Source organism: Euleptes europaea, chromosome 13 (genome assembly GCF_029931775.1).
Source record: "Euleptes europaea isolate rEulEur1 chromosome 13, rEulEur1.hap1, whole genome shotgun sequence".
Classification (NCBI taxonomy): domain Eukaryota; kingdom Metazoa; phylum Chordata; class Lepidosauria; order Squamata; family Sphaerodactylidae; genus Euleptes; species Euleptes europaea.
In genome coordinates this window covers 64,418,145-64,431,299 of record NC_079324.1, presented here as the reverse complement: position 1 = coordinate 64,431,299, position 13,155 = coordinate 64,418,145, and the positions used below count along the sequence as shown (strand labels likewise).

Below are 13,155 nucleotides of genomic sequence, written 5' to 3'. Positions count from 1 at the left end.
CCATGGCCGGGGCCAGCCTCTCCCCCCAGAACTGCTTTGACGGCCTCACAGGGAAACTGTGTGATGCGCAAAGCCCCTTGGAGAGAGGGTGGGGAGAAACGGGAACAAACTGTGCACTTTTTTAAAGCTCTGAGCATGTCCACAGATTTGGGGGATTGCCAGTGCACATGTGCAGAGTGCTCTTCTCTGGCCAAAAGCAGGGGTGCCCAGGACAGGATTTCCCATGGCATGGATGTGGCTTGAGTCCAGCAATGAGATCAGCCATGCCAAAGAGATGCCAGCCTCACCTGTTTACCGGCGCTGCTTTCCCCAGGTACTCCTCCTGTTTCCTCCTTGGTTTCGGCCAATTTCTCCTTCCTTTCCCCTCCTGATCCCCCGTCCTTTCCTCCCACGGCTGGCTCGGGCTTCTTTGTTTCTCTCGCTGGAGCGGGCTCCTTTTGGCTTTCTCCTGGCCCTCTGCCGCTTCCTCCCTGCTTCTCCTTTGCCTCCATAGAGTCTTTTGTTGCTGCCGCCGGTTCCTCCTTGGCGCCTCCTGACTGCTTTCCACTCTTTCCCAGTTTCTCCTTGGTTCCTACCAGCTTCCCCCCAGCCTCTCCCAGCTTCCCTCGGGTGTCTTCCAACTCTTTCCCCTTTTCCGCCACCTTCCCCTTGCTGCCCAGCCTGCTCTGGGGCTCTTCCTTTGCCTTTTGTATCCCGTTCTCTTTCCTGGGGCGTTCCAAACGTCTACTCCAGGGTAAATTGCCTTTCTTCTCTGTTTCTGTGGTATTGTGGGACAGACCTGCCTCGGCTTTGGCATCCCCTGAGCCAGAGTTTTTGTTTTGCTCGGGAGCAGGAACCTGGGGTGCCTGGGCAACGCTGGGGTGTGTTTGCTGCTCCCCTGTTTGGGGGGCAGCAGGTACAGATTCAGCCACAGGTGGCACAGGCAGCTTGGCATTGCTCCTCTGGGGGGCTGTCTTGCAAAGCAAGGGTTTCCTCTCCTGGATCTCAGCCTCGCCTTCCCCCGGGGGCTTCTCGCCATTCACCTGGCCCGGTGGCAGCTCCCCCTGACCGGCCACGTCCCTTCCCACTTGCATAATGTTGGCGTCTTTGGTCACAAACAGCTGGACGGTTCCTTCGACCTGCTTCCCTGGAGGCTGGCAAACAAAAGGTTGGGGGGAGTTAGCCCCACGGCAGCTGAGCTGTACCTCTCCCAAACAAAGCACAGAACCCAAAAGGGGGACAGGCAAAGCTCAAGGGTGGGGCTCAGCACTCCTAGCTCAGAGGGAGAAAGTTGCCCTGGGGGTCACCCCACACTTTACAGAGGGAAGCCGGAGTTGGCCATCAAATGGGAACTGAAGAGGGAGGCAGCAAACGTCAATCACAGCTCCCTGCAGGCTGCTCATGCTGGGAAAATGTGCCCTCAGGCCGCACACTCTCCACTAACACTTCCTGCCTCTTGGAAAATTTCAGTGGCAAATTGGGTTCCCATAGGCAGAGCCTTTTTGGTGGCTGCTCCTGAATACCCATCCTTCCTCTGCCAGTCACGTTTCCCAAGATTGGTTGAAGGATGGCAAAGACCTTCCTCTATGACATCTTCCAGCATCTCCCCTCCTCTGCTTGAGCATGGTGATGGTTCTAGATTGATTTTCTAACGACTGTTTGTTGGTTTGCTATTCAATACTGTAGCTAATCCTATTTATTCTTTTGGAAAATTTGTGACTCATTTTTATTGGTCTTTTAGGTGCTACTGGAATCAGATCAATTGACCTAAACTGCTCAACAGATAAAAACTAAACCACAGACAGCAGTCACCAAGTGCCGCAATTTCTACTCGCCTGAATCAATGAATTAATCTTCAGGGGCGTCTTAAAAGCACCAATGTCGTCGTCCCCCCCCCCCCAGTAAATCATAAGAATATCTGAAGAGCCCTGCTGGATCAGACCAGTGAGGGTCCATCTAGTCCAGCTTCCTGTCCCACAGTGCCCAGTCAGTTACTATGGAGAGTCAACCATACGACATGGAGGCATTTAAGTCCCTCCCTGCCCTCCTCAGGCTCTGCCCCAAAAACCTCCATGTATTTCCCGACCCCAAGCTGGCAAACCAACCAATGGTGGGATTCAACATCCCTGGATGCAGGTGTGGCCAAGCAATTTGCAATACAGAGGGGAGAGCAGGATCCTGCAAAATATGGCCACTCTGAAGTGGCAAAGCCTTGGTGTGCACATGTGAATCCCAGCTGAACACTGGAACCCATGGGCAAGGTATTGCAGCGTACAAGGAGTTAATTGAAAATAGCTTGGGGTAGATTTTGAGCCCCGTGGCGCAGAGTGGTAAACTGCAGTACTGCAGTCCAAGCTCTGCTTACGACCTGAGTTCGATCCCGACGGAAGTCGATTTCAGGTAGCCGGCTCAAGGTTGACTCTCAGCCTTCCATCCTTCTGAGGTCGGTAAAAGGAGTGCCCAGCTTGCTGGGGGTAAAGGGAACACGACTGGGGAAGGCACTGGCAAACCACCCCGTAAACAAAAAGTCTGCCTAGTAAACGTCGGGATGTGACATCACCCCATGGGTCAAGAATGACCCAGTGCTTGCACAGGGGACCTTTACCTTTTTTTAGATTTTGAGCAGGGCTTTGCAATTAAAAGCAAAGAGTTCAAACCGCTGGTTCTCTCACTACTTACATCTTCCTTAGAGTTTAACGTAATTTTATCTTTCAGTTTTGCTTCTTTGGACTCCTTTTCTGTTTCCCGCACCAGCTGTTTGATGAAGCCCCCAGGAATGACCGAGAAGAGCGGGGGTGGAGAGGAAGGCGGGGGGCTGCGGTCCTCTTCCCTTATCTGTTTGCACAAGCAAAGGTCTGGTTATGGGATGGCGCACCTGGAAGCAGCTGCACTGGAGCCAGTCCGCATGGACCGGCCGCATTAGCCAGCAGTGACACGCGCCCCTTTCCTTTCATACGGGATTCTAAGCGGACACACAGGAAGTCAGAGAAAGGTATGGGTGGAATTTGCACATGCATGCTCTGGGAAGCTTTAACTGGAGGTAAAGAATAGATATGAAAGGATGGGAAAGGCTTTGAGAGAGGCATCGCTTCTCATGATGCACAAGTCTCTCTCTCTCTCTTCTCCCACAGTTACCTCCAGTCAAAAAGGCTGTGCAGGTTTTCAAAATGATGCAAAAACCTTTCAGCTCTGTTCACCAGAAGGCAGAAAACAGGATGAGCTTATGCAACCACAAGCAGCAGTTGCCTCTTTCAAACCACCTTCATTTCTGGGAGGAGAATGGAGTTTGTCCCTAGCCAAAAGCAGGAGGAGAGGTCAAAGCAGAGAGTTAATGAAGCAGCCAATGCCAAAAAGACTTTTCAGTGGAAATGTTAAGAAGAAAGAAAGAAAGATTAACCATGAAAGTGAGATGTTAGAAAGGCAATATGCGTGATCTGTGGTAGACCTCCATAACCAGGCCATTAGGACTGTTAGGCAATGCTTGTGAGGAGCAGGGAGGTCCCGCCCTCCCACCAGGGCTTCCATACACTCTGCATGCCACGCCAGCCACGACAAGATGGCCGAAACTTTCCTTCTGCTCCCACAGGGCCAGGCGTGAGGAGATGGCCATGCTGATGCCGTGAGCGTGGCGGAGGAGGGAGAGCTTGTGGAAGGGACGATGAGGGACAGCGGCCTGCAACAGGACCAGAGAGAGAGAAAGGCATTGCAGTCAAGACATCTACAGATACAACCGTCCACACGCGAGGGGTTTTGGGGAGGGGGGTGGTTCCAAGTTGGCCATTAGGGCAGCTCTGCACGACTCCTCCAGGGCATCTACCCCACAAACCAGGTGCACAGGCGGAATGTAGACAAAGGCCAGCCCTCTTTGTTGCTCCTACTGGATTTATCTGCAGCTTTTGACACTGTGGAGCATGCTGTCGTGTTGAGGTGTCTGCAGAGGTAGGCATCGGGAAGCACTTGGAACTGGTTTAGATCATTCTCTATGGACAGGTATCAGGGCAAAACTAGACATTTGGGTTTTTGAAGAGTTGGGTCTGGCAGCTGCAGGGAATGGCTTTTAAAAAATAAAGAGCCCATTTGAGCTCACTGCAGGGGAAGATGGGCCCCAGCCTCCCCCCAGCTATTTTGCCACACCAAAACAATGCTGGGGGGGGGGAGTTATTTCACCAGTTTTGCTGTTCCGCATGGCAGAATATTCCACATGGAGCAGCAAAAATGGGGAAATACACACCCCCCCGTACAGAGGCCAGCCTCCACAATAAGGAGCAATTTACACCAGTTCAAAGCACCCCACACCCCCAGTTGCCTTCTTCTGCCTACAAACGGCTCAGACTTGAAAGCGTGTGCATGGCTGTGACGAGAGGTCCTGGGCAGCTTCCAGCCCAGGGGGGGGGGCACACTCTGGGAGGGGTGAAAACAAAGGACACAAACATGCCTTCCCAGGCCTCTGTGCACTCCTCGGATACGACTGTCCCTCAATGCCCCCCCAGGCCCTTTCCAGCCAGAGCCGTCTGAGAACCAGCTCCCAGCAGAGCACGAGAGACAACCCGGTGCCCTTTCCCTGGTGCCATTCTGGGCCTCTGGCCTCAATGTCCGCTTGCAGCTACCTGGCACCTCGACAGCACAAATACCTCAGCAGTAAAGTCACCGTACTGTACACTGAGCGGGCCGGAGGAGGGAGGCTGAAGGTACCTTGCTTCCAGGGGCACGGCTGCTATTCCTGGGGTGCCCTGGAGCTGCCAGCCCCTGCTGTGGCGAGGGATGGGCATGGCTTTGAAAGTGCCAAAATCCCTGCCCGTTCAAAAGCAGGCAGCATCTCCAGGGAGGAAGGGCAGGTCTTCTCAAAAGCATGCTTTGGGGAGGGTGGCACATTGACTCGGTGGTGAATCTCTGGATGCCATGCTCGTCATTGGGTGCCGGCCCTTCGCCTCTTGGGCACCACAGAGACTCCCACAGGGGCCCGGCCAGAGGCTCCAAAGCAGGATGCAGAAGGCCCCCAGATCCAGCCCCCAGCATCTCAGGGACCCCCTGGAGAGCTGCAGCCATCACAGATGATCCTGGGCTCGATGGACCAATAAGCCAACCCGGTTGAAGGTAGTTTCATGTCTGCAGTCAAGGAGTTGCTGGGGATCCCCCCAAATCCACCCAGCCCAGCCTGCTTCTGGAGTACCCCCGAGCTCCGTTTTGCCAGAGGGTGCTGAGTTCCCCCAATTTGGTTGCCAGCCTCCCGGTGGGCCTGGAGATCTCCCGGAATTACAACTGATCTCCAGACGATAGAGATCAATTCCCATAGTGAAAATGGCTGCTCTGGAGGATGGGTTTTTTGATACTCCCCCCCCCCATTTTCAACTTATGCTTTACTATAACATTCATTACTATATCTGAATCGCTCTATCCAGATTGGCTTAGTCCCTTGTGCCAAAACTGAGCACAACTTGTTTTTAGATCAGAATTGTTGGGTTTTAAATTAATGTTGGATTGAAATTTGGATTTTTATTGTATTTTATGATGTTTTTAAACTGCTGTTAGCCGCCCTGAGCCTGGCTCCAGCTGGGATAGAGGGTAGGATACAAATCCAACAAATAAATAAACGAATCCTGCTGAAGTCCCTCCCCTCCCCAAACCCTGCCCTCCTCAGGCTCCACCCCTACATTGCCAGGAATCTCCCAGCCTGGAGTTGGCAACCCTAGCCCCACAGACTTCAGTGGGCACAGCTTTCTGATTAGGGTGGAGATTGCCCACTGTTATGACTATCTCCAGGTGACAGAGTTCAGTTCCCCTGGAGAAAATGGCCAGTTTGGAAGCTGGACTCTATGTCATTATATACCCCAGTGATGTCCCTCCCCTCCCCATAACCCTCCTCAGGTTCCACCCGCAAAATCTCCAGGTATTTCCCAACCCAGAGCTGGCAACCCTATTTCTGACCCACACAGATCCTGGGCAGTGCCAGAAGCTCATGGAAATGTCACACCTCACTTGCCTTCTAGGTAGTTTGAGCGATGCAAAGGGAGCGAGAGGAACAGCTCAAATATTTTCCATGTGCCCTCCAAGACTTATTTGGGCAACGACCATCCAGTAACACGGCTGGCGGTATCAAGGGCTTGGAGAACCTGGAGATAAGCAGCAGGCCCACCCCAAGCACATGACCTAAACCCCTCCAGCTGTTCACACTCAAAAATGCCCCCAGTGAGGTGCTAGGGAGCCTTCCTCACACAAAGGCCTTGGGAGCAGCTCCTCTTTTATGGGGTCCAGAAAGCTACAGGACCTTGAAAACATCTCAGCATCACAAAAGGGCACCCTACACAACGGTGGGGTGCTCCTTCCTACTTCTGTGCACAGCTCTGGCCCTTAAAGGGACTTGAAGAAGACAAAGCCATTTTAAAAGGCAACGAAACCCACTGGGAGGACTCCTGAGCAGAGCAGGTTTAGCAAAGGCTGGTGGGGTGTGTGTGAAAGCTCTGGCTGGGGGCTCACAAAAAATGTTGTGACTCCCACACGTCACCTCTGGTCAAACAGGTGTGCCAGGTGCCTGAAGCATCATACACAAACACCCAGAGGAACCTCTCTGAGGCATCAAGCAACAAAACATTGAGCATTTTAGATGGCCAGTGGCTCTGGGCAAAGGAAAGGTGAAAGGGTTCCCCTCTAATAGCATGCTAGATTGTCCCAGAAACTGCCAAACCAAATGAGTAGATAGCTTTCCCTTCCTCTTGATCAGGAACAGTCAAAATGATCCCAGAGGAGGATGGATTCCCAAGGGGAGTATATAGAATATAGACGCATTTGTCCTGGCAATGGAGCATCCACACAAAAGTTAGTGTGTACTTTTGTCCATCATCCACCAGTTTCCCTGAATTTCCCCTCCCCCACTCTGCCCCATGCTGCCAGAATACTTCTTTGGACCTTTCTTTTAAAATCAGAAATTAATATATTGCTATAGTGTTTTATTGCCACAGTCTACTATCTCCTCAGAATTCTCAGCTTGCATTTTTTTAAAGTCAGTCTCTAACTTTTCATTCTGAAGAATCCCTCCATTGCCTTCCCCCTTATATCTCAGCAAGTAAAAGGGATAGAGACTAACTTTTAAAATAAAAAGAAGTCTGAGAATTCAGTGGGACTGTTTGATCACGGCAATAGACCATTAGTCTCAGTAAGAAAGGCAGACCCTTTTTCTGGAAGTCCAAAGAAAAGCCCTCTGGTGGCTGAGGGGAAATGGCAGGTTTGGGGCACAGGCAAGCGAATCGGTGTCCACATGGTCGGGACCTTCTAAAATGCACGCCTTCCCATCCGGAGAGCTTGCTAACAGACCTTTATGAGCTTCTGTCTCAGAAGCTCATACAAAACCTGGTTTGCGAAAAAACATACCAAGGGCAGGGAAAGTTTGGAAAGTAGCTGATGCCCAGAAACAAAACCCCACTGCAGCTTGGGAGCCAAGCTGGAAGAAAACCCCTGAGTGGACGCAGCCCTGCTTACACTGATTAGCCCACGGGAGGGGAAATTAGTGGCCGCGACAGATGGTTTGAGACAGGAGACCTCTGGGACTCCCTTGTAGAGCTGCCTAGCCCTTCCATCCAGCCCTCCAACAGGCAAGCAAACTGAGCCCTCACACACCACAGCCCTGTGGTAAGGGCAGCCTGTAAGGACCTGGGAAGTGGGCACTAGACCCCACCCCCTATTAGAGATGGGCATCTCAGAACACACAGCATCTCAGCCAACCCCTCCCCAGGTAAGTGGGGATGCAGGCCAGAGGAGGCAGGGAAGCTCCCAGTTGTCCTCTGCTTCTGCAGCTTCCAGGATAGCAATGCTAGACCTCAACTGGTGGGAGAAGAGAGCTTCTGGCCTCGTCTGCTGTATTATCCCCCTCCCCCCCAAAAAAATTATCTCTCCCTCACACACATATCACATCCCTTCTCCAACAGTCTTGCATTCCCCCATCCCATGACAGCTCTATCAGGTGCTGGGGGGGGGGGGACAACAGTCCCTGCATGCCCTCCCTGTGAACACCCCTGAGGCAACCACTTTCGGTTGTCAGGATGCTCACTGAATGGAAACACTCACCTACTTATGAGGGGTTCCTGTTTCTGGCACCTTTTCCCAATTGTCGGTGGCATGAGCCCTGAAGCAAATACCGACGCGCCCGCTTCAGTGTGCCACCTCTCAACCAGAGGTACCAGCTCCTTCTGCTCCTTTCTGCATGATGCCCCCTCATCTCCATGCCCAGGTGGACCCACCCAGCACACGTGTACCAGAGTAGCCCAAGGCAGCCGGCCTGCCCCTGATGCTGGAGCCACCCGGAAGCACCCATTCCACACAGACAGCCATGTGCCCTTCTTCATACGATCCCCTCGCTTCATTCTGAACGAGAAGCGGCTGTCAGTTCAGTTCCAGGACATTCTTTATGACATGACCTCTCCCAGAAAGCAACCGGGGCTCTCTTTCTGTGGACAGGTGACGTCAATGCAACAGGGCTACAAGGAAGCAATCATCAGCACACGGGGTTGCTGTGCTCCCCTTGACCGGGTTCAAGTCGAACCGAGGTTCTGCTTGGAACATGTTTTTACTCCTGGATGGTGGACTGTTTGCACTAGAGCAGAGTTTCCCAAACTTTTTGAGTCATGGAGCACTTTTCAGGAGAGAAATTTACCAGGGAGCACTAATTTTCACCTAGCACCTATATACTAAGCCAAATGACAGTAGTATTTTTCTTTCCGATCTCTTCATGAAGCACTAGATGTTTTGTGGAGCACCAAGTGCTCCTTGGAGCACAGTTTGGGAACCTCTGCACTAGAGGAATGCGGCTGTTTCTGTTCAATGGAAGCATTAACAGATGAAGCCACTCAGCCCATGGAATCTGGTATTGTCTACACTGAGACCCAAACCACGCAGGAACTTGAAAGTGCTTCAGTGCTCACTTAGGAATCTTTCCTTGTTTTGCATAAAGAGCATGGTGACAATTACTCAATTATACTGCTCTTGCTTTACTTGTCACCTCATCCCCTCCAGCTAGTGAGGGAGAAGACCCTCTCCGGGCACTTGCCTGTCTCAGCTCTTCTACAACAGGCCCTGGAAGCAGCCCTGCAGGCAGGTCTCTGTCCCACCCCACAGCCATTTCCTTCACTCTCTCCAGCGAAACTGACCGGGTTGGGATAAAAGCATTGTCTGCTAGGGAGGGGGAAGGGAGGAACTAAGCACTGGTGAAACTGACCAGGCTTTTCCCTCCCAACCAGGTCAGTTTCAGCAGAGAGCAGGGTGGTGGGGTGTTGGCAGGTGTTTTCTTACAGAGAGGAGAGTTGAAAATGAGAAAGGACTGCTCCCAAATGTGTACAGCTCTATGGGGAAAACTGATGGGCGGATACCTGGAAATGCCCTGCAGATCAACAACATTTATTCACAAAGATACAGAAAGGTTGGGAGAGGATTGCAAAGCCTCCGCCCTGCATTTCTGCTAAAAGTGATTCAAGGTAGCTGACAATTATTATGAAAAACCACAAAAAGAAAACCACTAAAATAATATACACCAAACCAACACTAAAATTGGGAGTTAAGGTAATAACATTAAAACCCAAAAAGGTCAACCATCCACCCAGTCCAAAAAAATAAAATGGCCTCTGCCAGGTGCCTAAATGCCAACAAGGGCTGCAGCATTTGAGTAGCTCTGCGGAGGTATTCTACAACCAGCAACAGCACCAAGAAGGCCCTGGCCGCAGTCGCCACTCCTGGAGGTGGGGGGTGGCCCCCACCCAGATCTGGGCCTCAGCTTCACATTGCAAAAATAGGGCTACCGATCAGTTCAAAAATCTAGTGAAAGCATTTTTAAAAGAGCATTCTTGCCTTTTGCACATGGACACCAACAGCAGGAGAAGGTTGGAGTCAGAAGCGCTTCCCATTCACCAAGGTCTTTCCTTTCCCAGCCCTCCGCCCTTTGGGGAGACCAAGCTGGAAGGGGTGGGGAATTCCGCATGCAAAGCACAAGCTCTACTACTTCGGGATTGGTGCCCCATCCCAAATAAGGAAAATAAAATATAACCTAGAGGTAGGGTTACCAACCTCCAGGTGGTGGTATGAACTACTCACTCAAACTGTACAGTTAAGAAATATTGTCGAAGGCTTTCACGGTCAGAGTTCATTGGTTCTTGTAGGTTATCCGGGCTGTGTGACCGTGTTCTTGATATTTTCTTTCCTGACGTTTCGCCAGCAGCTGTGGCAGGCATCTTCAGAGGAGTAACATCTTCAGAGGAGAGACACTGTCCTTCAGTGTTACTCCTCTGAAGATGCCTGCCACAGCTGCTGGCGAAACGTCAGGAAAGAAAATACCAAGAACACGGTCACACAGCCCGGATAACCTACAGGAACCAATGTATAGTTAAGCTACAAAAATAAACAGTAGTTGGCTCTGCAAACTGTGATATGTTGTAATAAAACATCAAACAATCATTTAAACGATGTAACAGAACACAGTGAAAGTGAAAAAGTGACAATGACAATGTTGTATACAAAAATGGGCCAAAACAAGCAACAAGTAGAAGACAAGTGAAGATGGCGCAAGCAAACAAATGCAACAGCGAAGAGTCACAATAATTTCAAAATGCTCACGATAAGGAACAATGTCCAATAAAGTCAGCTTGGCTCTTGGCGAAGTCACTTTTTCACTCTTTCACTGTGTTCTGTTACATCGTTTAAATGATTGTTTGATGTTTTATTACAATGTATCACAGTTTGCAGAGCCAAATACTGTTTATTTTTGCAACCTCCAGGTGGTGGCAGGAGATCTCCTGCTATCACAACTGATCTCCAGCTGATAGAGATCAGTTCACGTGGAGAAAATGGCTGCTTTGGCAATTGGGCTCTATGGCATCAAAGTCCCTCCCCTCCCCAAACCCCGTCCTCCTTCGGCTCCGCCCCAAAAACCTCTCGCCGGTTGTGAGGAGGGACCTGGCAACCCTACCTAGAGGTCTGGTGGGTTAATCCTCACTAGGCACACTGGTTTCTGCTGCACAGGAGCAGGCAAGCAGGCAGTGGCTGAAATCAAGCTGCAGGGTGCGTAGGCCTCTGCCCCGAGAAAACCAGACCAAACCCCAAGCACACAGAAATGCTCTGCCCGTAATCCAGGGCACCACCCTTCCACCCCTGCTGCCAGTCTTCCTGGCAGAGTTTCGGAGCATTTCCTCCATCACTGCATCTCCCTGGCAGGATGAACTCTGCTTTTGAGGAGGTTAAGACACAGGTAGGTGAGGAACGAGGGGGCACCCACATTTCCAGGCTCTCTGTTAAAAAATAAGGACTAGAAACATGACTTTAAAATCAAATATTCAGATTCTCAGTATGCCGGATCACACATTTTGTGCATTCCAGAGAATGCTCATGGCCACACCAATTCATAAGAAAAAGGGATATATTATGCTCAGGGTGGGTCTCAGGGTATAAACAGGACCAGTAGTTCAAAGGATTCTCAGCCGCTCTGACCCTGTACACCAAAATCTGGCACTCATCTAACCCCAGGGGTTTTACAAAGCTCTTTCACTGGTGGGGTCAGACTAAAGGATCTCAAGTGAACTCTTCTGATCTTATGAGTGGCATGCAAGGTTGCTGAAAAAAATCCAGCTGGCACAAGGAGGACTTTGTTTTCTTTTTGCCTCTGTGGCCTGGTGACAAAAGCATGGGAATTTACAGGGGGGAGGGGTGCCTCTCAAACACCAAGGGGCAAAACTGAACAAGACATTGGAACACAAAAATTGCACAGCTCTGAATAACTACTTGCCCTAATAGATTAGTTCTCCAGAAATATTTCTCCAGAATAAAGTTCTCCAGAATAGATTAGTTCTCCAGAAAGTTGATACAAATTATGAGTTCAAAGGATCTGTTTGCATTGATTTTTTCATTTCTGAAACTATGTTATGTCCCGCTTTCCACACAAAACGCTCAAGGCAGCAATCGCCAATCGTACCTGACATCAAGTGAATGCTAAACAGAATTCCCTTCTGCCCTCCCCCCACACACCAAGTTTTTAAATAAATGTAGTTAAAGGAAACCCACCTCCCCTTTGGGGAGCCGTCCTGCTGCTTTCCATCTCTCTCCCCTCCCCCGGCCCTGGCCCTGCTCTGTGTGAATTCCCTGGAAGAGGCCAAAGGCAACCCACCCCCCACCCCACCAAGGAGTCAGGAAAGACACGCTCATGTTCCCTTCCAGGAGTCTGGCCCCATCTTCTTTCCATGCCAGAAGGGGCCAAAGACACTTCTGGGGAGCGGAGACCCAGGGAGCCAGTCTGGGAAGCTCCCTGCTGGCCCCCGTGGGGTTCTTCAGCAGCCCCCCCAGACACAGAGGGCAAAGGAGCCACTCCCGGCCCTGGAGCCCTCGTGCCTAAAAATAGCCCCGCCTGCCAGCAACCAGCACACCCAAAGCAGGGCATTTAGGATCCCAGAGAAGCCCCCTCCCCAATTCCCCTCCAAATCACTCCCCAGGAAGCCCCCAGACCCCCCCCCCCCCAAGCCCCAGGCTTCTCTACCTTCTCTATGAGTGGTGCTGCAGCAACAAGATGGGGGCCTTTCTCCACTGACACCCCCGCTCCAGGAGCAGCTGCGGGTTCCTAGCAGGGAAAGCCAGGAGAGGACGAGGAGGCAGCCCGGAGGCCCTCTCCCCCCCCCCCCGCCCCCAGGAGGGCAGCAGCTGAGCCCAGAAGGCGTCAGAGCTAAAAATACCTGCCTGCCTCAGGGCTGGAATGGAGCTGCCAGCAGGGAGGGCAGCTGGGCCAGGGGAGGGAGGGCAGGAGGAGGGGGAGCCCAGCAGCCCCCTTCGGGCACAGCACGCACCGCACATCCCTAGCCGTGTGCTCACACAGGCCGGACACCTCCCTTGCAGGAGCAACAGGTGCACGGAGCAGTTTCGAAGAACTCCCGGCAGAGTCAGCTGTCTGGCTCAGCAGCCGCTTGGCCCGAGAATGTCACCCTCCAAACCAGGGATGGCTGATCCAGGGAGGAGCGCATTTCCTCCCAGGGAAAGCTGGGCCAAGGTTTTGCTCATCTTTTTCCCAATGCCTCAGATCACCTCTCTCGCTTTACCTCCACCTTAGCCCCTGTTCATAGAATCATAGAGTTGGAAGGGACCTCCAGTGTCATCTAGTCCAACCCCCTGCTCAATGCAGGAAATTCACAACTGCCTCCCCCCCCCTCCACACACACA

The 13,155-nt window shown here is 51.8% G+C and overlaps 1 protein-coding gene across 1 annotated transcript in view; it reads right to left on the bottom strand.

Annotated features, from left to right (window-relative positions):
* The window catches only part of MYO18B (myosin XVIIIB), a 113,650-nt gene extending 110,027 nt beyond the window's left edge, over positions 1-3,623 (bottom strand). Inside the window, exons 1-3 of the mRNA XM_056859120.1 lie at positions 3,533-3,623; positions 2,659-2,814; positions 288-1,133 (exon numbers count right to left, since the gene is read on the bottom strand). Of these exons, the coding sequence (XP_056715098.1) occupies positions 288-1,133; positions 2,659-2,814; positions 3,533-3,589 (1,059 nt within the window). The 5' untranslated portion in view covers positions 3,590-3,623. The remainder of the gene's footprint in view (positions 1-287; positions 1,134-2,658; positions 2,815-3,532) is intronic.
* Between the last annotated feature and the right edge of the window lie 9,532 nt (positions 3,624-13,155).